Source organism: Pararge aegeria, chromosome 20 (genome assembly GCF_905163445.1).
Source record: "Pararge aegeria chromosome 20, ilParAegt1.1, whole genome shotgun sequence".
NCBI classification, from domain to species: Eukaryota; Metazoa; Arthropoda; class Insecta; order Lepidoptera; family Nymphalidae; genus Pararge; species Pararge aegeria.
Genome location: NC_053199.1, coordinates 11,834,054 through 11,861,424, shown reverse-complemented (window position 1 = coordinate 11,861,424; position 27,371 = coordinate 11,834,054). Strand labels below are relative to the sequence as shown.

Below are 27,371 nucleotides of genomic sequence, written 5' to 3'. Positions count from 1 at the left end.
ACTAGGGATTATAACGGTAAAATGCAGCGACGTAAGCTAATCACATTCAACAATTGAATTGCATTGATAGCAGAGACATTTTCGTAATACTCCAGAACTACTGGGCCGAATTTAACGATTTTTTTATGCTTTAGATAGCTTATGCAATATTGTAACCTAATTATGTTTTTTTGAAAAATCGCTTCTCTATAAGAAATATTTTATTGAAATAATCCGTTTTAATCTAAACAGCAAATTAAAATGTTTTTAATTCAAAACATTACTACACTCCCTTTAGGTATAAGCCTTTTTTTATAGACCAGCGTTGTTTGCAAACACCTGGTGGAAAGTAATGAAGATGATGGTGGAGCGCGCTTGCGAGGAAGATGCCTATTCACTAATGCTTTGAAGAAATCAATATCATAGAAATTATGGCTGATAGGGCATTCCAGATGATCAATAGCAATAGAAATGAGAAAGCAAAGGTGCCTTGTCAGAGTCCATGATACCAACTATGTTACAGTGAAGATCCTTGCAAAACCTTGCAATTTCATGGAATCCTAATTGAGCACTCTCCGAAAAAAATATATCTTGTTGTACCCATATACAGAAGTCCAACCCTTAGTAGGTACTTTATCAATCATCAAATTCATAAAACTTAAATAACTGTGACGCAATAAAACGAAGTATAGCGTATGATACGGCTCCCTGATAATCTCCTAAAACAAACCCTTTTTATTTTCTCTTATATTCTTATAGCTGTAGGTATGTTACAAATCATTATCATGTCAACCACTGCTGGACATACATCTTTTGTAGAGAGTTCCAAATATCATAGTCTTATGCTGCTTGGGTCCAGCTGTTCCCTGCAACTTGTTTGATGTGTTTATGAAAAACCTTATAGTAGAACTAGGGATTATAACGGTAAAATGCAGCGACGTAAGCTAATCACATTCAACAATTGAATTGCATTGATAGCAGAGACATTTTCCAATACTCCAGAACTACTGGGCCGAATTTAACGATTTTTTTATGCTTTAGATAGCTTATGCAATATTGTAACCTAAAGTAGCCAAATTTTGGCGTGGGCTGAGAAAACTATTAATGTTAAATAAAAGTTATGTACTACATGATTAAAGTACTCCCAAAAACATACCCCAGGAAAACTGATGGTTCCCGGGGGATTTGTAAAATACCAGAATTAACGCGGCCAAAGTCGCGGGTAGCAGCGCGTAATAATTGTACAATAAATGAAGGAGCTCGTAACAATAATATTATCATGAAAATTAATAAAAGTCAGTAAATCCACAAAATACTTTATTGTACCACTGTGGAGTTTTTACACTTAACCTAAGTGATTTGGAATCCCTCTACTTGAGTGGAATAAACCTGGAGCTGTGGGTGGCACCAATACCGGGTCTACCGTGCTTCACAGGCTTGTATGTGACGGAGAACTCGCCGAGGTAGTGACCAATCATCTCAGGCTTGATTTCAACCTGTAAAGTGAGAAACTTTAGGTTAGTTCCAATAAACGAAATATTCTAGATGAGTAAACCTTATTACCAACAGTACACTCATCACTTTTACTGATGTTAAAATTAAGGAGTAAACCAATCTTATATACCTACTAGACGTGCCCTGCGGCTTCGCCGCGTAATTTTGGGATGCAGCATACTGCTACATAGTATACACCTATAGTCATATATGAAATTTTGAGATTTATTTCACAAACATTTTTTTATCTTACGTAATTTTTTTTCTTCAATGAAAATATACTATATTATTTCTAATACCTCCAACAATATGTATAAAAAGTTTCATGAAGATTGGTTTAGTAGTTTTCGCGTGAAAGCTAACAAACAAACTTACATTCACATTTATAATATTAGAAGGGATTGTAATGCCTACATTTTTTTGAAATATATATGGGAAGAAATTGTGGGAATAGGCTCTTTGGCATGCCTGAGAGTTCTACATAATGTTCTCAGACGTGTGTGGAGTCCACCAATCCCCACTGGGCCAGCGTGATAGACTACAGCGTTAACCTCTTCTCATTGTGGGAGGAGACCCTTGCTCTGTAGTGGGCAGCTAATGGGTTGATCAGATGAGGCTCTTCTGGCCAATGAATGTATGTGTTATGATATCAGGACCTCCGCTTATCCAACACAGCACTCAACACTACTAGAGGGGTTGTCAATTAATTAATTGTAATTCTTTAATTTATTTGTATGTGCAAGAATTTCAATATAATACATTGCCCCAGTCTGTCATCATGCACTCTATCCTTTTTAACAATTTTTTTCTTAGAATGTTAATCTATGCATTTCTTTTTTAGCGTAGAATCGTAGAAAACAAAAAAGTACTGTGCAGTCATTACTTTATTCATAAATAAAAAGAGTTTTCTTTCTGTTTTAATTATTATTTTTTAATATTATGGAAACATGCTTATTCATACTTTATAGCAATGAAAAGATTACTAGTCTAAGTTAAATATAAACAAAATGAGTTAGAACGGAAAGTGCCAAAAAGTAATGAAGATTGCTTAGTTTAACCCATTGTTCCCATTTATTAAAACTTTTAGACAGTAGTACAGACTGTCTATGCATTGCAGTAACTCTTGCGGTCATCCACACCTGTTTGGATAAAAGTAAGTAATCAAAGAGTACACTTTTTTAAAATTACCTGGTTGAAAGTCTTTCCGTTGTAAATTCCAACAATAGAGCCAACCATCTCTGGTACAATGATCATATTGCGCAAGTGAGTCTTCACGATTTCTGGCTTCTCATTTGGAGGTGCCTCTTTCTTTGCCCGACGTAGTTTTTTAACTAACGCCATAGGCTTACGCTTTAGGCCCCGAGCGAATCGTCGACGGGCACGTGCATGCATCAACTCCATGAGCTGTTCACTGAAAAGTTACAACGATAATTTATAGCCGAATATCTTAGAGGTTAAGTTTTTCAACGAAAAAACTACTGTTAATTAAGTTTTTGGAAGAAAATAAGGTACTCACTTTGGCATATCAAGAAGCTGATCCAGATCAACCCCCCGGAAGGTAAACTTCCTGAAGGTACGCTTTTTCTTTAGAGTTTCTTCGACCTGAAATACGTAAACATTTTAGGTCACAAACAATAAATATCACTAGTAAACATTTCGGTATTCGAATCATAGTTAATCACTAGTGTTTTCAAGAATAATTTGAACACGATTCGAAGGCTACAGCTGGATTATTTATTTAAAAAATTCTACACTAACCTCAGCCATGTTTTAATTCGTTTGACAGAACTAAAAGAAAGAAATGGCAGAACTTATTTTTGACAATTCAATCTTTGACAGTTGACACAACCAATGAGTTTTTTTTTTTTCTCTTCTGGCTTTACAACCAATGAGTAGACTTTACAGCTCCTCAGTGACAGATGTCAGTAAATGGATGAATCAAGGCTCCGAGTTATAGGCTTTTTAGACTTAAATAAAACTTATAGGTACTTCTCATGCAAAAGTACGAAACAACTTTTTGTTAGTTTTTAGCAATAAGTAAGCAGATATAAATGCTTGAATCTCAGTACTCCATTCTCCCGGGTGCTTTAATAATAATTGAAACATTGGTTTACTAGTTTTTATTTGTAAGCTCCCTGTATTGAAGGTTTTAATTGAAAGGTTTATTATAAGCACATAACAGTTTTTTTTTCTTTTTCAGAAGGAAACTTACTGATAACAACCCGAGGGGTTGGGTTGCAACGGTGACAACGGGGGAGAGAGGTGAGCGTGAAAGCTCGCCATGAGAGAGCCCCAGGGCTGAACAAAACAACAAACATCAGAGGGGAAATGGGGGACATCCACCAGACCCTCGAACCCGATCGCAAAGCTGGATTTAGGCCTCCTCTAGAATTAGAGGGGAATAAGAGATTTGACCACTCAGTGATTGACTCAGGTTTATTAAAAAATAAAAATATTTCATTCTATGGCGTCTTTTTACTGCAAGGCTATTTCTGATGCTTCATTATAATATTTAAATTTGTAGTTTCTAGAGTGTCAAAAGCAATGAGCAAAGCCATCTATACTAAAATTTCAGCTATTGCCAGACAGAAACTGTATCAAAGTTGTATCCATATACATACTTTACAAGTTCAGTTTCTTAATAATAATCACCAGACTTCTAAAGAATTAAAAACAAAGTTTTTATTTAACAAAACATAATGTTAAAACATAGAAAATTTTATCACATGAATTAATTACAATATTAATGTTCAATATACTCATTTGTAGTCTTTAATAGCTTAGACAATCTTTTTCCAATTAATTTTGGATATGTTTTAGTTTTCAGTAAAAATTCTTTAGATTGATGTGTGACTGCTCCATTATCTAGCTGAAATTTACATAGCATATGTAAAGGTTCAATCAATTGTTTTCTATAAATAGGATCACACTCAAGTTGTGATAAAGCTTCTGCAGCAGTTTCTAATGTACTCAAACATCCCTCTGTTGGTTGAGTTCTTATAATATAATCACTGGTGCTTGTAGTGATGAGTTTAACTTGTTTTATTTTATGTAGAATAGGGCTTGCAGTATATATGGCTTTTGCTTGTGGCCAGGTTCCATCAATTAGAACCAAATTGTATGAAGTAAATTCATTTTCAAGCTCTTTAATGTCTATTGCTGTTTTACTAGGATATAACAGAATGGTGTTGGGATGCTTCAATAGGTTTTCTAAGTTTTCGTGTCTAGGCTGAGGAAATCTTTTTCCTTTAAATATATAGAACTTTTTTTCATCTAGGCCAAGTTGCAACATAGGAGCTGTGCGTAGACAGCGCTTCTCTTCAGCTGGATGTTGTAGCAAGATGATATTACTTCTAGGATTTAATCTCTGTGGTGGCAATGCTGAACACCAACATACAATGGCAGGTCTCCTGTAAAGAGATAATGATTAATATTTAAAATTAATAAAGTATTTGTAAGACAACATATTAGTCTTTATAAACAAAAAGTGGATATAAACAGTCAACTTACAAGAAATGGTCATGAATTAGTGACAGACTGCATATTGTCTGCGAAAGGTGCCGAAGACATTTGTGGGATTGAGTATACGCTTTTATAATATGATTCCTAAGGTAATTTTGGACCTACCAATGCATAAGTTTAAAGAATGTGCATTTATTACATCGAGGTTATTATAAAATTAATGAATTTCTTAATGACAACGTTGCTCGGAAGCATCCGGCTCCGCTTTTATCTCTCACAAGATAGAAAAATGAATTTTAAAATGTAATGCAAGGTTATGATGTGGCAATCAATAGTTATAACAAACTAGTTTTTGTATAAAAGTCAATTTGCATAATTATATTGTAGCGATTGTCTAGAGGTACGAGATCTTTTAGGGTTATCAATTAATATCAATAAAGAACTCTTTGAACCAATTTCTGAATACCTTACGTAACATGTGGGTTTCTTATATTGAAAATGCAAATATGCAACATAATATCATATATTTACTGCTTGGGATAGATAATCACAAAATTTCAAGTTAATTTTCCAATGAATTATTCATCCACAACAGTGATTATGGAAACCTGTTCTGTCAGAAGTCCCATTCTGTATGTTCATAAAGCCTTTTTAAGACAAATATAGACTTGCAGTCCTTTTTTTTGGTTTTTTAGAATCCAGTGGGATCTGTTAGTATTCCCGAAATAAGAAGTATCTTATAATGAATGTTCTTTTCCTGTTTCTATATTCTCTCCCTATCTTCAACTGTCTAAATTTGCAAGGATTGGTTTTAAAAGCTATAAATCCCACCATAAGGATATAATGCATCCTAAGTGACTCTCCTAAATGCTACGTATTTTATCAAGATGCACTTGTTGAATAAATAAGAAAGACAAATACATCAACAAGCAGACACTTTTGTTTTTATAATATTCCAGTATGGATAGTTCTAGCATTCATAACAGCCTGGTCCCACATATTTTATGACATAATAAATCCTTATTTATATTTAAACATCAAAAAAACACTTCCACTAGGATGCAAAGCTTAGATTTATTTATTATTATTAATCATTTAATTGTATGATTAATAATAATAAATAAATATACTATGAAAATACACATATTGCCATCTTGCCCTAAAGTAAGGGTAGCTTGTTTTATGGGTACTAAGGAAGCTGATGAATATTTTTATTAATATACTACACATAAATACTTGTATAAACTCCTAGAAACTGAAAAACATTCATGTTCACCACACAAACATTTTCTAGTTGTGGAAATTGAACCCATAGCCTTGGACTCAGAAAGCAGGGTAGCTGCCCACTGCGTCAACCGGCTGTCAATCAGTTTTAATGTGAAATCAAATCTTATATCCTGTTACAAGTTAATTTTGTAGATGGGTTTTAAATAAAGTGAATACAAAAAAGATGATTTTATTTTTGGGATGGGACCTGAGACCCGAGATCTGATAATATGTAGCAATACAGGGTAGATGTTGATATATATAAAATACATTGCATATGTGGGGCCAGGCTGTCTTTACCTTTATACACACTTGCACTTGTTGCAAATCTCTCGCATCACCGGTGGATCAGGTGGAATATTGGACAAATCTTCCCAGGCTTGAATCTCCTCCATAATTAAGAAATATTCGTCACATGAGTTTCAAACATAGTTTCCAACAATTAAACAACTGTTTTCCTGTATGTATTCTTTAGTTGCTACATTACAAACTCACAATTATAGGCACTATATTTGGTATTTGATTCAGATTTTGCATTCTATCAGAGTAACAGTACTTGTACCTTCTCCAATAAAAACATAATTCGAAGGAAATCACATCACATGGGTTACTTTTCGACATAACACATTGTCTTCTCTTGATAAACATAAATCTTATTATTTTTTTAAAACATCCTCAAAATCAGATTTTTTAGTATCACAACGTTTTAGGTTTAATTAATTTAAGAAATAAGAAACACGCTAATAGAACACTGCAAATAAATGCAAATTAATTATAAGACATGAACACAGCTGAGATGAGGATTTCGTTGTGAGTACTATGGAGGGTAGAGGTAAGGAGAGTCATCTTATATGGGAGAAAAGTTGAAAAAGTGTCCAGTTGTTGCGCTAAATAACAGTTCAAAAATCCTCCACAATGGCGCTGGTGGATGCACAGGGTATGGTATGAATGTAGCAATCGTAGATGAATTATTGAAGTATGCCGAGTTAAAAAATTTAATGTCATTATCGACTAAAGTAGTTAATTATTAAGAATTTCAACAACTTACGTTGTACAAAATATTGTGGTAAATATAACCTTACTTCCTTGTTTATTTTTCAAGCCTACTCTAACAATATTTGGTTTGGCGCTTCTTTTAAGAGTTACCTTGATGCAAATGTGGCGCCATCCTAATTTAATACATTTTGACACTCCATAATTTTGACGACACTTTTTCATATACACAGATGATCCTCCTTACCTCTACCCTCCATAGTGAGTACCTAATAGCTATGCTAATAGCCAATGATATCAGTTTTAAATCACACCACAGAGTATGAAAGATTGAAAGTAAACTCTACCACTTCATTCATTTTTTTGAGTATGAGTAACCAGACATAATTTCTTCTGGCAACACCTAACGACACTTTTTTTTTTTTAATCTCATGGATTTAATCGGTAGCTTTTAGCTCCTAGTTCTAGGTTCTAGCCGTAGGTAAAAAAGTAAATCAGAGAATAATTGTTGAATTTTTTTTTTGTTGCCTAAAAACACAGTTAACTAGCTATGTTAACTGTGTTTTAGTCAAAGGACAAAGAATGAAGAGATGAAAGAAATATATCCCTAGGAAATCCCTTTTAAAATCCCAACGAAAAATTTTTATGCTAAAATTTGTAAGACGACTGGTTAAAAATCATTAGCAACTATATTTCATTTGTATCCAGTGTATTTAATATGCACAAGATTCGTTGTAAAGAGCATGTTCATCAGGAGGACATTCTCAAAATATGAGCTAAGCTAAATTCAACAAAATCATACAAATTTGCATGGATCGCCAATGAGGACATATACAATCAGTACCTTCGATAATCATGTTGGTGGGAGTCATTTGTAAAGAAATACACAAATGAGAATATTTCACCGCCGAAAAATTATTCATTTCTAATTTTATGAGCTTTATAATTTTTTATACAAAATTTTCTTTAAAAAAAGTCTGATATCAACTCTTTGCTAGTTCTAACTATAGAATATATAATATTCGACGCCATTTTGCGCGGTGCGCCGCAATTTGAACCCCATTATTATGATTTCAGTCTCTTTCTTGCATGGGCGGCTTGCGTAAGTAAGAAGAAATAAGCTATATAATTCACTAGCTTTCTCCCTTTTGAATTTACCTACATTTTTAAGCGAAAGATTTGTAAACATGGTGGCCAAGCAATGTGAAGAAGTGCTTTGTTGAAATAATCCTAATTTCTCAAATTTTTGCGATAGTTACATAGTGGTTAGTGTTTATATTTATTCCAATACAATGAAGCTTTTCTCCTATCCATGTATATTAGTTAATATTCTAAGATTAATGTAAACGTATGCATTTATTTGGCGCCAACGTCGTAAAAACCGTTAAAGCCGATATATTCTATTCTATTGCGTCAAATCAAAGTATGATAATAAATGTATCGTTGAAATTGATTGCGTTTAATGCAATGTACGTCCAAGTTTTTAATTATACGGTGAAGTAAAACAGTAAAACTGGTCCAACGAGTGTCGTCAGATCTGTCATTCCGACAAATTAGTTTTGGAGTTGGAGAGAAAACGATACGATACTATTCTCTGGAAACTGTGCAGCTATCTTGCTATTAGTTCCGAAATTGTGATGATGTATCATTCATTTCAGATTCTACAATGTTTACGTATCTTCCTTGAGTGAAATGAAGAGTTTTGTAGTTTCGTATTTTGGAATATCTTGACCAACCTTGAAGTAAGTACCATAATCATCTAGCGTCATTAGATTTTAATTCAGCAACATAGCGAGAACAAAATCCATTTTGCCTCTTACCTATACGAATTGGGGTAGGAGACGAAAAAAGAGATCCATAGTTAACAAATTGGGTGACAAGTCGTTACTATAGAACAAAATACAAGACTATTTTCTCTTGAATTCATTACAAGTGGCTTGCTTTCTATCAAAACATTATTTTATGTGATTTGTGGGTATTTTTTTTAAAAACTATTAGGGTCTATTTCAGGCAATTTATTTTTTAAAAAAATATTTTCGAGTTATGATGTAAGTCAATATTTTACAGTAAAATACATTAATTAAAACTCAGTGGTACTGTATAATATTATAGTCCAGAGTGATCGAGATACAAATGAGAGAAGGGGAAAAAAATCGATTTAATAAATTTAGAATCTCTCTTTTTCTGATTTCACCAGAAATTAAAGTAACAATTACTTTTATAATAAGTTAAAAGTAGAATTAAGCTAGAAGCACTTGAATAGAACTTTTAAATTTATGTATTGTGAAAAGAGACTGTCTTTAGACATAAATAATTTTGTACTGCCCTGATTAAATATTATATATGTGAAAGTTTGTATTTTTGGATAGTTTTCACTCCTTCATGCCATAGAGACTGAACCAATGTGGCTTATATTTGATATCATCATATCCACTAATTACCGGCCCTCTAAAGGGCACAAGTCTCCTTCTGCAATAAGAAGGGTTTAGGCTGTAGTCCATCAAGCAGACTATGTACAAATTGGTGGACTTCACATGCCTTTGAGAACATTATGGAGTACTCTCAGGCATTGAGGTTTCCTCATAATGTTTTTCTTCACATTTAAAGCATTATTTAATTGCTCTTAGTGTACATAACAATTAAAGTTACAGGTGCATGACATGAGTCCAGGTTTTAAGGATAATGCCCTCTGAAAGTGACGCAGCATCTTAACTGCTTGGCTATCACCACTTGAATTTGATATGAAGATAGCTAATATCCTGAATTAACTGATAGGCTGCATATTGTCCTAGAAAATTCTAAAGCACAGCTACAGAATTAACTATATCTGAATATGATAAAGATGGCTACATACAAATTGAATAATATCTGTTACATAATTATTTGATATTATGTATTTTTACTCACAATTTTTGTTTCTTTTAACCCCATTTTGAAGTTCCCGCATTGGAGTTGCAAGATTAAGCTAATATTTAGTTTGTTTCAGAAATGGGCACTGAGGTGCCAAAAACTCAAGATTCCAGTGGTGATTCTGATTCCAACAGTGATTCTGAGGTTAGTATGTCAATTGGATTACTTAAATTTATTCAGGTAGAGTGTTTAATCAATATAATTATCTATTTTGCTAGATAAACAGAAATACCATTCATTCACACTATGATGTATTTTTCAAGCAGAAGAACCTGGGGCTAGTTTATTTTATAAAAATGACAGTCTATGAATGTGTTTAATAGATTCTTACATAATCATGCATAATGGCATAAAAGATTGAAATAAAATTTAGCACTCAACATGGTCCTGAATTACATCAGTTGTAGAAACTAGTTAGTTATGTTTTATGCATTGGCCCTGAATAGTTCACTGCCAAGCATTTCAGTCTTTTAATTTTAGCAGCTGGCGCTTTATTCACCCTGCTTGTCATCTATATATTATATTAGTTAGCTAGTTACATAGTTTCTAGTTGCTTGTTATCATTTATGAAAACATAAAATTTATATAGAGATAGAAAATCTCAATTATTACCCAAGAGGTGAGTTTCAAAAAAATAGTGATTAGTAATTCCAATGCAAATTTTAATCTGCGTGAAGAATTAGGCTTTAAAATGGAGTAGAGATTTTTCAAGTACAACTGGTACTTAGTTCCAGAGAGAAGCATACCAATTTTAACAGTTGAATAAAGTGTTATAATACTAACTAACAGTATCTTTGTTACATTTTTACAGAATAGCAGCTCGAGTGATACCTCGGGAAGTGATTGGGAATGTTCAGGGAGTAAACAGAGCAGCGCACGGAAACCACATTTCTCAGTCACCTCCTGTGATACTGGCTTAAAACTTAAAATAGCCGCGATTCCGCGTAAGGTGACGCCTACCAAGCCTGCCAAACCATCAGTAAAGAAGAAAACCATCGAAGGAACTTTGAAGACGCCCAAAGATGTAAAAAAGAAGGTCTCCGAGAGTAGTTCAAGTTCAGAGTCATGCAGCAAATGTTCTTCAGATTCTTCAAGCGAAGACGATCTACCATTGAAGACTGTGAAGAAGAATTTGCCAGCAAAATGTTCTCCACAGAAGACTACAGTAAAGACAGCTAGGAATTCCATCAAGAGCGATAGCGATGAAGAACTTTGTATGGCTAAAGAGAATGCGAAATGCAAGGAGAAACCTTGTGCATCGAAGGCTAATGCTAGTGTAAAAAAGACTAAATGTGATGAATCCAGCAATGACTCCAATGCAAAGAAAGGACCAGCAAGGCAGAGAACTAAGGTAAGTGCTTTTGACCTCCTATGGTAGTTTTACGGGGCGTCCATAAATTACGTAAGGTGTTTTTTTATTTAATGTTCTGTCCCTCCCTCCCTCCCTGGTGAGATGTCGTAAGATTCTATTCAACCCCTCCCCAATCCAATCTCACGTGAGATTTTTTTTAATGTGGTTTTCTTACGTAAACATGTTGGATTGTTATTGTAAAAAGAAAAAATAAATGGTATAAAACAAATGTGGTGGTTTGACAGTTAGTAGATGTATAACGTTGAAGTATGAATTAATGTACAATCTAGATTAAATGTACCAAAATAATATATTTTTTTTTTGTTTCAATCACATAAAAAATTGCCTGATATTTTATGAACGCCCCCTAATATAACAATCTAGGTGTTATGATTATTACTTGTTATTTTTACTCAACATAATGTTAAGGATATACACATGAAAAACGGAATCATAAAGAAAGCTAGGAAGTCACTCTGCAGGCAACCTCAACAATACTTTTGTTTTCCAAACAAAGTTGCCAAACTTAACACCATGTATATTCAAAAGTGTATCAATCACTTTAGGCTTAAGAACCTAACGATTGAAATTAAGAGCATTATTGTAACAATGCTTTTGTTTCCGAAGGTTGACAAACTTAGGAAACAAACAAGGTATGAAGAGATTAGTTGGTAGGGTGGGAACTAGTAAGGGCTTGAAGTCTACCCTCTAGACAATTTTTTTTTCGTGTCTTCGAAAACCACATGTTATTTGAACTAAATGGTGAGCATACATAAATAGCTTTTTCAAATGTATAATTTTTCGCTTCAATTAGACAGTATCACATGCAGGGTGAGGACTGTAGATTTCAAAAATACAATTTTTTGTGAAACAGATGTTTTTGAAAATCCTGTAGGAATTCTTTAATTTCTTGGAATATAAAATTATCCCTCAGTATGTGCACTTCATGTAAGAACAAAAGCACAGCCTACTACTACTGTTTTATGTAGCTTGTAAAGCATAGTATGCTTACAATACATTATGGTCAAAAACTCAGTACACTCTAAGGACAGTAGATCCTAGTTATTATCACTTAATGTGTGATTATAAACAACAATGCTAGCCAAGCCGCATTGCTTCCTCTGTTATAAGAAACAAAGCCTCTGTTAGTCAGCCTAGTAGTGAAATGGTGGGCCAATGAAGTCCCATTCTCCCATGAGAAATGAGTTCTGTGCCAAGCAGTGGGACGTTAATAGGCTCAGGATGATTTCCAGGCTGCAAAACATACCTTTCAAGATATCTTTGTGCCAAATTTTGTCAAGATTGGCTTAGCTGTTGAGCCCTACATAGGCCCAATACCAAAACAAATGAGTTAAATCCCACAGGAATCTTTTGCTTGGCTGCAGGATGTGATCTGATTCAGTGTTAAATTTTGTCATAATTGGTGCAGAGTGAGCCAAACTGGTATCTGACATATAAATGAACAGACGTTTCACATTAAAAGATCAAAAATTGACAAAAAAATAGTTTTTAATTCAAAGAAATTCCGTGCATTCTTCCTATTTAATTTTATTGTTTTTTTTTTGTAATGACTTCCATTATACACAGATGGCGCTGGAAAGTGTTGCGATCGTTAATTTTCTATTGCAAATTACATATATTGCGTTTGTTACAAATAAAAGCATCAGGTACTGGTTTTTTTGAGTTGCTTATCGTACCGCTGGACGAGACCCTGGATTCGAATCCCGGGTAGGGCCAGAAATTGTTATTGTTATTGTTGAATTGCCCTATAAAATAAAGGGTTTTCCTTTTAAAAATACCTGTTATATTCCAATATCATGTGAAAAACATGTGTTAAAGCCCACCAACCCACATTAGAGCAGAGTGATGGGTCTATACTCTAGAACCCTCTCATAAAGGAGGGGTGACCTGTGCCCAGCAGTGGAAAGATGCAGCTTATGACAATGATTACTAGTAAATTATGTTAGTTAAACTAACCTAAAAGTTAACCCATGCTACCAGCACAGGAAGAAGCTACATTCAGATTCAGAAGCTATTTTGGTTAGTGATGATGCAGTCTTAAGTTGTAAGCGGGCCAAACTGTTAGGGAGTATGGTAGTCATACCTTAATCGGTTTCTACGCGACATCAGAAATTATAAATTCCCAATGGGCACATTGGGAATTTATTTTTTTGAATTGCCGGGAATCGAACCAGGGACCTTTTTTGTCTCATGGCTTTACACAGATTAGCCAATGTCAGGTGTATATATGTTTAATAAAAGTTAGGGAAGCCTAAAATATAAAATATCAGGAGAAAATGACTGACTAACAAAATATTTCCCCAAATCTACCGCAAACTCGCCCACCAGTCCTGGTGCTGTCTATTCTGCACATACCGCAGTATCAGCGTCATTCCCACAGCAGCTTGCCGTCTATATATGCAAGTTCTTAAAAATATTGTATTGTAAATCTTAAACTTTTATAATATTTTAGAAGAACTCACCCATACAAACTACTTACTTGTCGGCCGATTGGCGCAGTGGGTAGCGACCTAGCTTTCTGAGTCCAAGGCCGTGGGTTCCATTCCCACAACTGGACAATATTTGTGTGATGAACATGATTGTTTTTCAGTGGCTGGGTGTCTGGTTTATCTATATTTTATGAGTATTTATGTATATTATTCATAAAAAATATTCATCAGTTATCTAAGTACCCATAACACAAGCTACGCTTACTTCGGGACTAGATGGCGATGTGTGTATTGTCGTAGTATATTTATTTATTTATTATACAAAGAGCCAATTACTATAAGAACGACACCCACACTACAACATGCACAATACGAACCACACCATTCCTCCCCAAACGAGTTGACAATAAATTAAAAAAAAAATCTGAAAAACCGTGTCAGCCATGTACGAAGCCTCCCCGATGGTAGTTTAAATTAATTGTTCACTTATCGGTACTAAAAAAGTTTATTATAAAATATTCTTTAATGTAATAAAGCTTATTTTGATTTGCATTTGCTGAAAAGTAGTTAACTTAATTTTGATGATGACCATGTTTGTGACCATGTTAAATATTTCTCGTTTTATCACTTACATTTTAGAGATATTTCTTACAACCAAAGAAGTCAATATGAGCACTTGGTGAACGTTTTACTTGTCTTACCCTTTTTAATATTCGATCCGGTTTACTTCAAAGGGTCTTATGAAAGGGTGTACTTATGTTGAACATAAAAGGTGCCCGAAAAATATTAGTCTTTGTTACTTCATCATACTATGTATATTATTGCGCGAGCGTTCATTCTTGTTTACCACACCAAGTGACTCTACTTATGAAATGATTCAATTCACGTGTTCCATGAATGGGACCCTCGTAACATTTTTAAATCATAGCTTGCGTCGTTGGTAGGATTTATGGGCCATATCTGAGGACCCCAATAAAAATTGTAATGCGTATCATAACAAACCTCTTTTGCTTTTTTTTTTTTTTTTGAAGAAAGAACTCTGCATGTGTTGGACGGTGCTTATTTTGCTTTGCAGAAATCTCTAAACTATATTAATCGATGTAACAATCTTTTTTTTTCTTTGTATTTAATTTTAACCTTCAAAAGTCCTTACTAGAGCAACGAAGTAGTTGTCGGAATCGATAAATACCTATTTGATGTTACGTAACGTATAAATACAGATGTGTTGAACATGTGCGTCTAACCAATCAATAGTCTTCGCTACACGTTGTTGCTCCACGTGATCAAATAATAGCAAGACTTTGACGACCTCCCGGGCGTAGTGGTGTGCGCTATGGTTTTATAAAGGAGATTCTGGGTTCTATATCTGCCATGCCTTGGGCAATTTGGGAATTAACAAATTCTGAATTGCTTTTGGCTGTGGCTAGTTACCACCCCATCGACAAAGATATGCCGCGAAGCGGTTTAGGGTTCCGGTACGATGCTGCGTTAAAATGGAGTGTAGCTACCCGTGCACCCACCGGCTTCACCAGTGGGTGCAAGGAGAAATTCATATTTACCCGTATACCGTTGGGGTTAGGGTGGGACTGAAATGTTATTCATAATATGTCGATCCAGCGCATAGGTAAATAAATACGAAATTAAAAGAGCCGGAAAAAAATCGTAACAGAAACCATCTGTTACGATTTTTTTCCGGTGGTGAGGAAGCTTTGGCAATAGCGGTTACCACTCTACTGACAAAGATATGCCGCCAAGCGATGTAGCGTTCCGGTACGATGTTGCGTATATATAGATTAGACGTACGGGTTTAATATATCTGCCATACACTTAACATCCAGCAACCATCGTGACTGCTCATCATCATGAACCACCGATGAGAAGTCTGTCAATGGCTAACTTGTAGTGTAATAAAACACTATTCGTTTATATATCGTTAGCTTATAACATTTGGTTGTCATCGTTAAAATTGGTAGATTGATGCATACGAAGGAGAACGAGATATTTTCAAAAGTCAAAGTCAAATATTCCTTTATTCAAACAGGCACATAGATGGCACTTTTGGCATTACACTGTAATGCCAAAAGTGTGTAATGTACGAATCGACGAAGTGAGATAATGGCAATAACTACATTTCGTAAACTTAAAACTAAAGTATATTGTAATTGAAGCATAGTTTAACTAGAGGAAGAAGAAACACTTTATTGCACGTATAACATACAGGAAAAGAAACAGTAAGAATTATACAGTAAACAATGTAGACATGCAAAGGCGGCCTTACTGCTGCAAGCAATCTCTTACAGGCAACCTTTGTAGAAAGGACTTACAGCAAGAGAACGGGATAGTGCCAAGATCGTTTTAATATATACATAAATACCAAAATGTGTTGATACAAATACATAGATAATTTAAATAAATATACGTAATATATAAATATAAAATATACATAAATATACATAACATACATAATATTAACTAGTTATAAAATTATGGGTACTTAGATGACTAATGAATATTTTTATAAATAATATACTTATAATCATTCAGTTGCTGAAAAACATTTATGTTCATCACACTAACGTTTTCCAGTAGTGGGAATCGATCCCACGGCCTTGGACTCAGAAAACAGGGTCGCTGCAAACTGCGCCAATCGGCCGTCAATATATGTTTACATAATTGTAAGGGGGATGGTGATAACTTCGTTCACCAACCTAAACCTAAAGCTACGAGGGTTCCAAACGCGCCTTGGTTGCTTTACGTAAACAATTCATAACTAAGGATTGTGCAACTTAGTAAAGCTTACATCGTTCGATTCGATGTGACGTACTATTTTATATTTACTTTAGCCAACCAATGCTTATAGTTAGAAATGCTCTGCGAATTAGAAATTAGCAATGTATGCTAAACGTGGAAAATTCCTATTATTGATTGTTAATGAGCGCGGCGTTGATTAGTATTTAGAGAAAGCTGGTGCATAACTCATTGGTTGAATTATATTCTATTTTCGTGTCGCGTTTCCTTTATACAATACTATACTTTCCGGGGGGAAAAGTAGTTTTCATGTCACACTCTGAAGCCTTACCTTGTTTTTTTTTTGATGGGAAAGCTTTACCTTCGTTACTTGAGGAGGACGAAGGGTATGTGGGACTCCACCCTCTGAAATGGGTATACCTTCCCATTAAGTAAACTAAACTCAACACTCGCTTGTTGGCTTTGTTGTATAACCTCACCTAAACTAAAGCCATGCAAACATCCCGTAAATGCGCTTCAACGCATAGCCGTTGCCCGTGACTTTGCTTTCATCAGGCTTTCTACAAATCCTCATCAAATTTTTTGCTGACCACTCTGGCGCAACGGTGATGGCTTTGAATTTAAGTAATAACTTATAGATTAACGACGAATTTCAAACGAGTGTCACACAAACATTGTCGAGTTGCGGGAATCGAACGCACGGCCTTGGACACAGAAAGCAGGGTCGCAGACCGCTGCGCCAATCGGCAATTGATGATGATTAAATAAATGATCGGATAACAATTTGTACACGTAACTTATGAATGTAAAAACTTTCTTGTATCGTATGCAAAACTTAAAAATTATTGTAATTTTAAATTTTATTGTTCTTCACAGAGCGCAGCGTAGTAGTAGCGATGCATCTTACTTAATTTGTATGCAGAGAAAACTAGCAAATAACTTCATACGTTAAGTTCTGATCTATTTTCATAGCGCGTTTTACTTATACAATACGGAAATATATTAAACGTTAGTTTACGTGTTTATCTCCTAACCGCGCTTTACATAACCAATAAAAGACATATAATAGTATGTTATATTACGAATCTATTTTCGACCCGCGTTTTAACTAAAAAGTAAGGAGATATTATATTAAAAAACGGTGATAAATGTTTAGTGATAAACGACTAAGACACCGGGAGGTATCTTTGTATCGTTCGAGCCCACGTAGGACTGGAGTGTATCGATAATGCAGTCGTATTTATATTAAAATACCCACCAACTCAATGTCATGAACATTGGTTTTTATCAAATTTGTAAAAATCCTAATCAATTTAATAAAATATCTAATAGTGGGTAATTAATTAAATTTATAGTTATCTAAAGTTATTATTTACCCACGTTATAAGTTTACAGTAACATTAGTATTTCGGCTTCCTTTTCGCGGGGACCAAATACGATCCGCGGCACGCACCTCTAGCTTTTCGGATTTCTTTGCGTTTTTTAATTTAAGCAATGAAAATATCACTTGCTTTTACGGTGAGGGGAAACATCGCTAGGAAATGTGCATGTGCTCGAAGTCGTGTTAAGTTTACCAATCCCGCCTGCTTTGTAAACTATTTGGCTGTAATCCTTCTCGTTAACACCTACGCCTCAGGTTGATGGGCCCAGGCTTGCATGCCTTGCGAGGCGATGCATTGTTTATAGACGATGTGGGTCATCAGCTTGGTACTTAAATTATTGCTAGAAAAAAAACTTGGCATTTGTGGAAACGGTCTCATAGTTTCTTAATTTAAATATGATCTCAAACTGGTAAGGTTTCCTTGGTCCTTAAATTATTGCTAAAAAAAAAGGTATTCTTGGAAACGGTCACATAGTTTCTTAATTTGACTAGGATCTCAACCTGGAAAGGTTTCCTTGGTCCTTAAATTATTGGTAGAAAATAAAACTTGGCATTTGTAGAAACGGTCACATAGTTTCTAAATTTGACTTTGATCTCAACCTGGAAAGGTTTCCTTGGTCCTTAAATTATTGCTAGAAAAAAACAACTTGGCATTTGAGGAAACGGTAACATAGTTTCTAAATTTGACTTTGATATCAACCTGGAAAGGTTTCCTTGGTCCTTAAATTATTGCTAGAAAAAAACAACTTGGCATTTGAGGAAACGGTAACATAGTTTCTAAATTTTACTTTGATCTAATCATGGAAAGGTTTCCTTGGTCCTTAAATTGTTGCTAGAAAAAAAAACTTGGCATTTGCGGAAACGGTCACATAGTTTCTAAATTTGAATTTGATCTCAATCTGGAAAAGGTGTCTTTGGTTCTTAAATTGTTGCTAGAAAAAAAAAACTTGCCATTTTCGGTAACAGTCACATAGTTTCTATCTTAATTTGACTTTGATCTCATCATGGAAAGGTTTCCTTGGTCCTTAAATTATCGCTAGAAAAAAAAACTTGGCTTAGTGGAAACGGTCACATAGTTTTTAAATTTGGCTAGGATCTTAATCTGGAAAGGTTTCCTTGTCACCAGATCCTTATACTATGTAATTCCTGAATCCTATATCTCAATAATCTATTTTCACTCAAAGTCATTCAACCGTTACAGTTCAATTGGATAACAAATGTTCATTCGTTCACATTTGCATTATTTGTAGGAAGTTAAACTACCTGCTTATAACTACCTCAATACCGTATTACATTACACAGTTCTGCAAAATCAGTTTTCTTATCGTGTACTGCGAGTGAATAATTTATTATTACTACAGCGAGGTTACTGTGCAATTGGTGAATTTCTTAATACCAAGGTAGCTTGGAAGCATCCTACTCGGCTTTCATCTCTCACAATATAGAAAAATAAATGTTAATGTAAATTGTACATTTTGGAAAAGAGCAACTGCTGAGTTTTTTACCGGCTTCTCGGTAGTATCTGTTCCGAACCGGTGGTAAAGTGACAACAATCAGACAGACTTTTAACAGTGCTTATGAAGTATTATGCTTAAAATAAATACATTTTGAATTTTCGTGCTTGAAATAAATAAATTTTGAAGATCGTACGCAATGTAAGCATGCGATCTAAACTCTGAAGAACTCCGTAGATATAATTATAGTCAACGTTTTTTAAACCTCATTTTGGGGTGTTGCAACACAATAGAATTAGCAAACAAACTTAATAGAAAACCTTCTATTATTATCAATGTATTTATTAGCACCGCCCACAAGTAAACTGCGAGTGGGTCATTCACTTCGCGTCCGAATAAAATAGTTATTGTTTGCGCTGACGGATGAAGTCCGCATAGTGATTTATTGTTTAGACTTTCTGAACACCGCGCCGCTCCGTATTCAGCATTTTAGTCAATTGAGGCATTCTTAATCGAGTGTTGACTTTCATAATGAATATTTCATTCGTACTTGCATTGCGTTGAGCTATATTTGTGGAATGCAACGGTCAGACTCCCTAGTTATCAATTCGCTCTTTGCGTGGAACTGAGATGCGATGGTGCTCTCTTATAGAGCATTTCTGGTTATCGTCTCCAAGAGAGCATTCTCTTGGAGCGAGACTTAGGTTAGACTCTGGCATTTGGTTGAGATGTAAAAGAACAATCTAGTTGTTAAAACTGCATTTATACCGTTACGTAGTTTTAAAGATGAAAGTTTTAAGCGGCGGACCAACGTAAGGCTTCAGCTTCTTTGGGTAGGGCTTCGGCTTCCTTTTGGGGCGAACCGAGTTCAATCTTGGCACACACTTCTTACTTTTCAGAGTTAAGTGCGTTATTAATTTAGTTGCTTTAACGGTGAAGTAAAGCAACGTGAATAAACCAACATGCCTAGAAAAAAACGTACATAACACATAACGTTCTCAAAGGCGTGTGAAGTCTTCCTTTCCGCACTTGGCCACCGTGGTAGACTAAACCATTCTCATTTCAAGAGGAGACCTTGAATTGGGTCGGCAATGGGTAAAAACGATGAAGCATAAGAACGGCGGGAGCGACTTTTTTTTACACTGTGTAAAGATTAAGTTGAATGTTAATTGTATCTCCGAAAAGTATTTTTTTAGAACAATGACATACCACCGTTTTCAAGCATAATAGAGCTAGTCGTAAGTGATAGGTGAGAAAGGTGTGTGCATTGTTGTGTTTGGGCGGCAGAGCGTGCCGCGGTGGCGAGGGTTGCAGCGTGCAGCATTTAATTAAGGCGGTGGGTGCGCTAGCTCGCGTGCCGTGCACTTCCGTTGCGCCCCAGGGGCGCTGCGCTTTTTCCTCGCGGGGGAGGCCGAGAGGAAAGCGCGACCGGTCGTCACCCGCGCGGAGGAATTAAAATTTTTCACGTAAACTGGTTTGATAGCGCGTACAGTGGCGGAGTGGGGGTCGCGAATACGCGTCGCGCCGGTCATTAGCTGGTTCGCAGCGAGGCGCGCGCGCGTCCCTACTTGCGTACGCGGTGATCGCTCCGTGCGTGCATGCTCGCGGAATACGTTGCGGTCGGTGCCGGTACGGACTCCTTGATTGAGTGATTGTGATATTTGTGTGTAATATATTTTTTATTGCAATTCTCAGTAACCCCGTTGATAGTTCCAAATCGCGTATTTAACATTGTTATTGTTAAACCTATTATAATTGAGAACTCCCAGAAATAATACCGCGAAAGTGATTTTTAGAACAACTACCGGGAATTTTTGCTTCCAAATAAGTTCATTAGTTAAAATAGAGAATAATGGTTCTATGTACAAGTTCGTTTTAGCATTTTATTACTTTTTTGAAACTAATAATTTAAACGTACCTATGTACTTACGTGGTAACAATGTTGGGTATAATGGTTGGGATTACAAACGATATTTAACAGTGATTGATTATTTATTAATCAAAATACGGTCTTGGGATTAAGATCGCGATGAACGTAACTAAAAACGAAAATTGTATGCCATATTGATGTAACGCAAATTGTTTGTAATATATAATGCAGGTATTAATATTATCATTTATCAAAGTTCCTTATTTTGCGATCACCGTCGGTTGCCGTGGATTGCGTCGAAAGTAAATAAAAAATATAATTTAAGTTAAATTCTGATATGGTATGGAAAAATTGTAAGTTGTTGTGTAGATAAAACTGTAATTTGGTAGCGAAATTTGTAATATAGGTAAATTATTATTATCTATTATCAAAGTTCATTAATTCGTGATCACCGTCAGCCGCTGTTGAGTGCGCGACGCGACACTAATTTGGTGCAAAACAAATACGCGCGATAAGCGGTCGGGCCGTAAAGCGGGCACCGCCGAATTCCCCTTATCAATCGCTTAGCGCAGCTCAAGGTCGCGTCTTATCAGCGCCATTCTTGCGGATCCGATGGATTTGTTCTGTGATTGCGCGCATCGCTACATATTACACGTTCCTCTCGCACATTAACTTTTATGAATTTTTACCATGCTTCTAAGATTATTATTATTATTATTATTAAACTCTTTATTTGTATACCACAACATTAACATATTTAAAATATAACAAAAACAGAAACGAAAATCGACAAATCGAAAGAAGTAGTAATACAAAAGGCGGCCTTATCGTTTAATAGCGATCTCTGCCAGGCAACCTTTCAATTAGGAAAAAGAGAAGAGGAGAATAGACTGCTGGTGGTAAAAATATTAAAATACATACATGCCAATAACTACATGCTAATACACAAACTAGTGTACACAAATAGATAAAAAGTAAATAATATAATTAATTATTTAAATTTTTTATTTCATTCATAGGTTAGTTGATTCAAGATATAGGAATTTTCGTATTCTAAAACATACTTAATCATATAACATACTGAAAGTCATAAAAAGATATAATAATACAAAAGTTAAGATTATGGAGTCCATTAAAATCTCAATTCAATTAATTCCACCACATTTATCGACTTATCCCGCCACCAGCTAGCTGTATGCAACATAAAAAAATGGTTACAAAATATTTTAAACTAGCTGTTTGTGAATGTCATATTTCAATACTTATTATCCTATTCCGGACTACGAGAAATCCTAAAAATCAAATATCATAAAAATTGTTCCAGCGGTTCTTGAGTTATTAAAAACACAACTTCCTTTTATATATATAGATGTTGGAAAAGAGCAACGGCTGGTTTTGGATTACCTAAAAAATAAATTGGACTGGTAGATACCGAGGCGAAGTTATGGTAGTGATGTTCAAACAAACAAACTCGTTCAGCTGTATAAAACGAGTAGATATACCTAGATTTATAGCCATCTTTATCCCAAGACAAATCGACGTGTAGATAGATACTTAATTAATTGTTTACAAACTAAAACTGATTTTAGCGTAGCCTGCTATGTAGATCGCGACCTAGTTGCGCGCGATTGAGGATAAAACAATATAAATAGCTCGTCAACGGTCGGACGTGAGCAAGAGTTACTAGTGTGCTGTGTTTTAAATATTTCATATAGTGTACGTGATAAGTGAGACTAGTACGGCGTTCAGTGTTTGTGATGGTGGCATGATGCGGCACGCTGCGCCCTCCGCCACCTGGACGGCTCCTGGCGAGGTCTGGGAGTACGTCAGTCAGCTGGTCAGCTCGTACCACGACCAGCACGACTGCCACGCACGGAACAACCCCACGCAAGTACGCATGACACTCGCAAGCTTAAACAGTTGAAACAACTCGACCGCATCGACAACAATATTAACAACACATGTGACTCGGGCCAATTAACGCCTTTTGTTCGTTCACGAGATGTACATTGTTATATAGTTAGAGTCTACAAAGCAATGTATATTGAGATAGACTTCGTTGCAAAAAATAAATAAATATACTACGACAATACACACATCGTAATGTAGACCAAAAGTAAGCGTAGCTTGTGTTATGGGTACTAAAATGACTGATGAATATTTTTATATATAAACACCCAGACACTGAAAAACTTTCATGCTTATCACACAAACATTTTCTATTATTGGGTATCGCACCCATGGCCTTGGACTCAGAAAGCAGGGTCGCTGCAAAGTGCGCCAATCGGCCGTCAAAAAAGAAGAAGTTATTGAATTTGTTTCTAGCCGAATAAGAACTCCGACTATATTAATGTGACTTTAGTCACTTAAGAGTGTATTACAAAGCACCACCACTAATTTATCTTAAAACAATATTGTCTCTTAAAAACCGATAACGTCACAAGGAGGTCGCCGGCTTCTAGGAACCATGGAAATAATCGAAAGTTATTAAGCGTATGCCGCCGGCTTTGGGATTTTCCTTTAAAAGGATCGGTAAATTAATGTGGGAGATGTATTTTCTCAAAAAGCATAATCTAGTTAACTACATTGAAAGCGAAGTAGCTGGAATAGCCATCTGTATAATTACTTTGAATACTATTTTAGTGTAATGTTTGATTTACAAAGTTGTTATCGATAAGATTCCATCTCATGAGTTATTTACATTCATTATAACCTCAGAAGCTCCTGACCTAAATGATATAGGAATGTTGCTAGATTAGATATCTATCATTTTTGGAATTTACAAGCTCTTTTGTATCACTAGTTTGTAATAACTGTCTACTGTCACGAAACCCCTTATAGAAACCAATACAACTAATTGCAATCGATAAAGTTGTCTGATTAGATATTTACCGGAGCATTTAAGAGCATTTTAAAAGGTTTTCGAATCTGCCGTCGCTAAAACCCTTTAGAAGCCATTGCGTAGAAGGCGGAAGTATTGGTAATTGGAAACTATCGATAGTAAAAAAAAATTACGTTAGCTTCGATGCATTTTATAATAATCTCAGTAACGACGTCTATCCCATTAGTTATGACGACAATCCTGTTACATAGATTTAATTCTGACGCTATTAGATTGGATATTGATGAACCGATTACTAAAATAACTTGGCTCAGATAGTCTTATTTATTGTTAAATATCTTGCAACTTTTCTTAGCGAGATGAAGCAGCAGAAGAATATCTGCAGTTCTTTTTTCTTTTCTAACTCATTAGTTAAGGGTTTAAATTTTTTTCCTAAACACAAGTGCGTTAAAAAATCTGCAGATACTTTAAAACAGACGCCGCGAATTGACTTATATAAGTACATTTATTAATAATTTGAGTTAATATTTTCGGTAGTTGGCTACCATCTGTTCCTGATCATTGTCTTATTCTTTAATTATGTTACGACGACATAGCTTGTTGGAAAAAAAACTGTTACCATGTCACAGAAAAACGCAATTAACCATAGAAAACGTATGTATGCCTGGGCAATGTCGATGCTTACCTACAGTTTACTAACATCGGGCAGTAAGATAAGTACGAGATCAAGAATGTTATTATTAAATCTACATGTTAAATGAGCCAAACCTAACGTACGTACTGTATGCCGTAAAAGTCTTCCATTTTGTTCTGGTTTTCCTGGGTGGAGCATTAGGTCATGGTCACCAATATATCGTGTTGACACTGTTCATGCATTATGTTAAAATATACATGTATGTACGCATTGAAATTGGTAAAATAGGCTTACAATATTGGTTTACAGATCGACTCTTGATAATAGATCATAAAGACAAATTTAAAAATCATTTGGCAAAAGAACCTGCTCGAGTTCCTTTTTTCGCATCTGTTCGTTGAACCTATTAATAAAGCAAAGCAATAAAATATCACGTAATAGACAGATCAAAACTTGCTTCATTTGACCATGAAATTGTGATCGAGCGGCGTAACCGCGTCGCGTGTTTAGACATAGTGTGCAGACATCCATATAAATACTATAATATGGGACTCACAAAGTGATGGTGGTCAATCAAAATTAAAGCAATTTAGGGCCAATATGTCAGTATGTAAACTCACTTGATCATTTGCACTGATTACTTATTAGCAAATGCTACTATATATGGGATATAATGAACGTGTACATCTGCTAAAAGCACGGGAACATGGAATAGGAGAAGTTTACCCCCGTTTATTATTGCACATATATTATGTGGATATTATTTCCACTTGTGCGCCAGTGCTCTGAGAGTTGATAAAGCTGTGGGAGAAGATACATTTTTGTCCTTTCTCCAGGACATAATTGTCTCCTGCCCATGCTAGCCGTGCTGATGGGCTTAAATCTTTTTGAATTGAACAAACATTTGTTAGTATGAAATAGCTATGTTTATTAACAGATTTTAGACCGTTTCACAATATCGTTGTGAAATTTCTTCTTTTAAACATTTTAGGATTTCGATAGTATTAATAATAGTAGTACAAACTAGGGTTCGAAGAAGTCCAGTATCTATTTATATATTAAATATCTTCTGCGTCACAATGTCGCGGGCATCGACTAGCTGCGATTATGTATGTGGGCGACATTGTCTCATTCGGCCCATCCAAGTAATCACTTTTAATGAATTTACCTTACAGTCAACCTCGTGCTCGTCACATGATCAACGTTTAGTTATAGCCGAATGCATAATGTGAGTTATTATTTTGCATGTTGCACTGATTTGGTATATATTTTTCCTTTCGACAAAGATTTTTGTATATTTGCAATGTGCATTTTCACATAGGTACGTGTTTCCTTTTTAAACTCAGCAGAGTCTGAAAGGAATTAAGTCTTGTATTATTAAGAACAGCCTATAAGCGCTATAACTATTTTAGTATGTTATTTAAGATCCGGTTACTGGAATTGAATGGTAGAGAAAAATTTGGAGCTATTACTTTTTTTTAGATTTAAAAAGCCGGTGTCTTTGGTCGTTTCAAGGATATAATAAATATTCAATTTAAACAGCTCATTCATGCTGCCGTATAAGACATGAATTGTCTTATTTAAAATATTACTGATTAAGTTTTTTTTGCCGATAACATTGACATTAAATTCTTTATTTTAGTATCGCTGTTTATCAACTTTGAGATTCTCTAGACTTGTTAATTAAGAGGCAACACGTTGTTACTATGCTCGCTAATGAATTCATTAATAACGTTGTTTTCTACTGGACATTTGTCATTACCAGTCCGGGGTAATAGCAGTTTTTGCTGCATAAGTAGATCATTATAAAAGAAAATGGAGGAATGCCAGTTGTCGGCGGGACCTAAGTCTTGCTACTGATTGATGTGCGTCGCCGTTAAAGCCCTGTAGATGTTATCTTACCTATCTAATAGCTTTAACGAGATTACGGTACCCTTCCAGTTCAATTTACATTTCTTCCTGATCGTTATCGAATTGATCGGCTTTATCAATGTTTACTTCAATAAACGTGGACGAGGGATCGTAAATATTGCTAACAATAATTCCATGTTCAATTTGCATTGTTTTATTATACTCTATTGTAGCTATTGCAAACGACTTTAATGACCGATTATGCAATACGATTGTTACATCTAAAGATGGCGATGATTCAATGCCGAGTGCGGCCGATAAACACATCGTTTAAATATATAATATGCTTTACATGTATTTTTTCTGTTATCACGGTTTGTGATTAGGTATACAAATTATAAACGTAGTTGGCATGCTTTATTAAAATATTTACACAGGAGTAATAACTTTAAATGAGCATGGCATTTAAGTAAAATTCAGGATACCTTGGTGGACTGAGCGACTAAAGGAATGGATACTAAAGGACAGGAAAAGTAAAAAAGTACGTCTGAGAAAAAGGTGGAAGGATATTTCCAAACGTAATCTGATTAAATGACGAAAGCAAGAGATCGGAACTTATGAAGAAACTTGATTTAGGCCTATGCCGAACAAGTCTCTAAAAAGTATGTATGTATATTGTATATACA

The 27,371-nt window shown here is 35.1% G+C and overlaps 3 protein-coding genes across 5 annotated transcripts in view; 1 reads left to right on the top strand and 2 right to left on the bottom strand.

Moving 5' to 3' along the window:
- Positions 1-1,282: 1,282 nt before the first annotated feature.
- Positions 1,283-3,368, bottom strand: LOC120632588 (40S ribosomal protein S15). The gene is made up of 4 exons (XM_039902511.1): positions 3,232-3,368; positions 2,990-3,075; positions 2,662-2,884; positions 1,283-1,475 (listed from the first exon to the last, which is right to left on the bottom strand). Exons 1-4 carry the CDS (start codon positions 3,238-3,240, stop codon positions 1,350-1,352), a joined length of 444 nt encoding a protein of 147 aa, XP_039758445.1. The 5' UTR covers positions 3,241-3,368; the 3' UTR covers positions 1,283-1,349.
- Positions 3,369-4,130: 762 nt separating this feature from the next.
- On the bottom strand, positions 4,131-7,013 carry LOC120632784 (tRNA-uridine aminocarboxypropyltransferase 2). The gene is made up of 2 exons (XM_039902793.1): positions 6,514-7,013; positions 4,131-4,883 (listed from the first exon to the last, which is right to left on the bottom strand). Exons 1-2 carry the CDS (start codon positions 6,594-6,596, stop codon positions 4,217-4,219), a joined length of 750 nt encoding a protein of 249 aa, XP_039758727.1. The 5' UTR covers positions 6,597-7,013; the 3' UTR covers positions 4,131-4,216.
- Positions 7,014-8,782: 1,769 nt separating this feature from the next.
- The window catches only part of LOC120632818 (histone-lysine N-methyltransferase ash1), an 82,097-nt gene continuing 63,508 nt past the window's right edge, over positions 8,783-27,371 (top strand). The window contains exons 1-3 of one of the 3 annotated variants that reach the window (XM_039902839.1): positions 8,783-8,936; positions 10,181-10,248; positions 10,916-11,455. In XM_039902839.1, coding sequence (XP_039758773.1) covers positions 10,183-10,248; positions 10,916-11,455 — 606 coding nt within the window. In that variant the 5' untranslated portion in view covers positions 8,783-8,936; positions 10,181-10,182. Of the gene's footprint in view, positions 8,937-10,170; positions 10,249-10,915; positions 11,456-21,017; positions 21,152-22,947; positions 23,250-27,371 lie in introns of those variants that run through there. The other 2 variants (XM_039902840.1, XM_039902841.1) reach the window with 2 other exon arrangements.

What these genes read in the sequence shown, in the direction of transcription:
- LOC120632784 (XM_039902793.1), bottom strand. Translation starts at nt 6,596, where the DNA reads ATGGAGGAGATTCAAGCCTGGGAAGATTTGTCCAATATTCCACCTGAT. An exon ending in GAGATTTGCAACAAGTGCAA is followed by an intron (nt 4,884 to 6,513) that starts GTGTGTATAAAG and finishes ATCTCTTTACAG; the next exon opens with GAGACCTGCCATTGTATGTT.
- LOC120632588 (XM_039902511.1), bottom strand. An exon ending in CAGCTTCTTGATATGCCAAA is followed by an intron (nt 2,885 to 2,989) that starts GTGAGTACCTTA and finishes GTAACTTTTCAG; the next exon opens with TGAACAGCTCATGGAGTTGA. An exon ending in ACGGAAAGACTTTCAACCAG is followed by an intron (nt 1,476 to 2,661) that starts GTAATTTTAAAA and finishes CTCACTTTACAG; the next exon opens with GTTGAAATCAAGCCTGAGAT.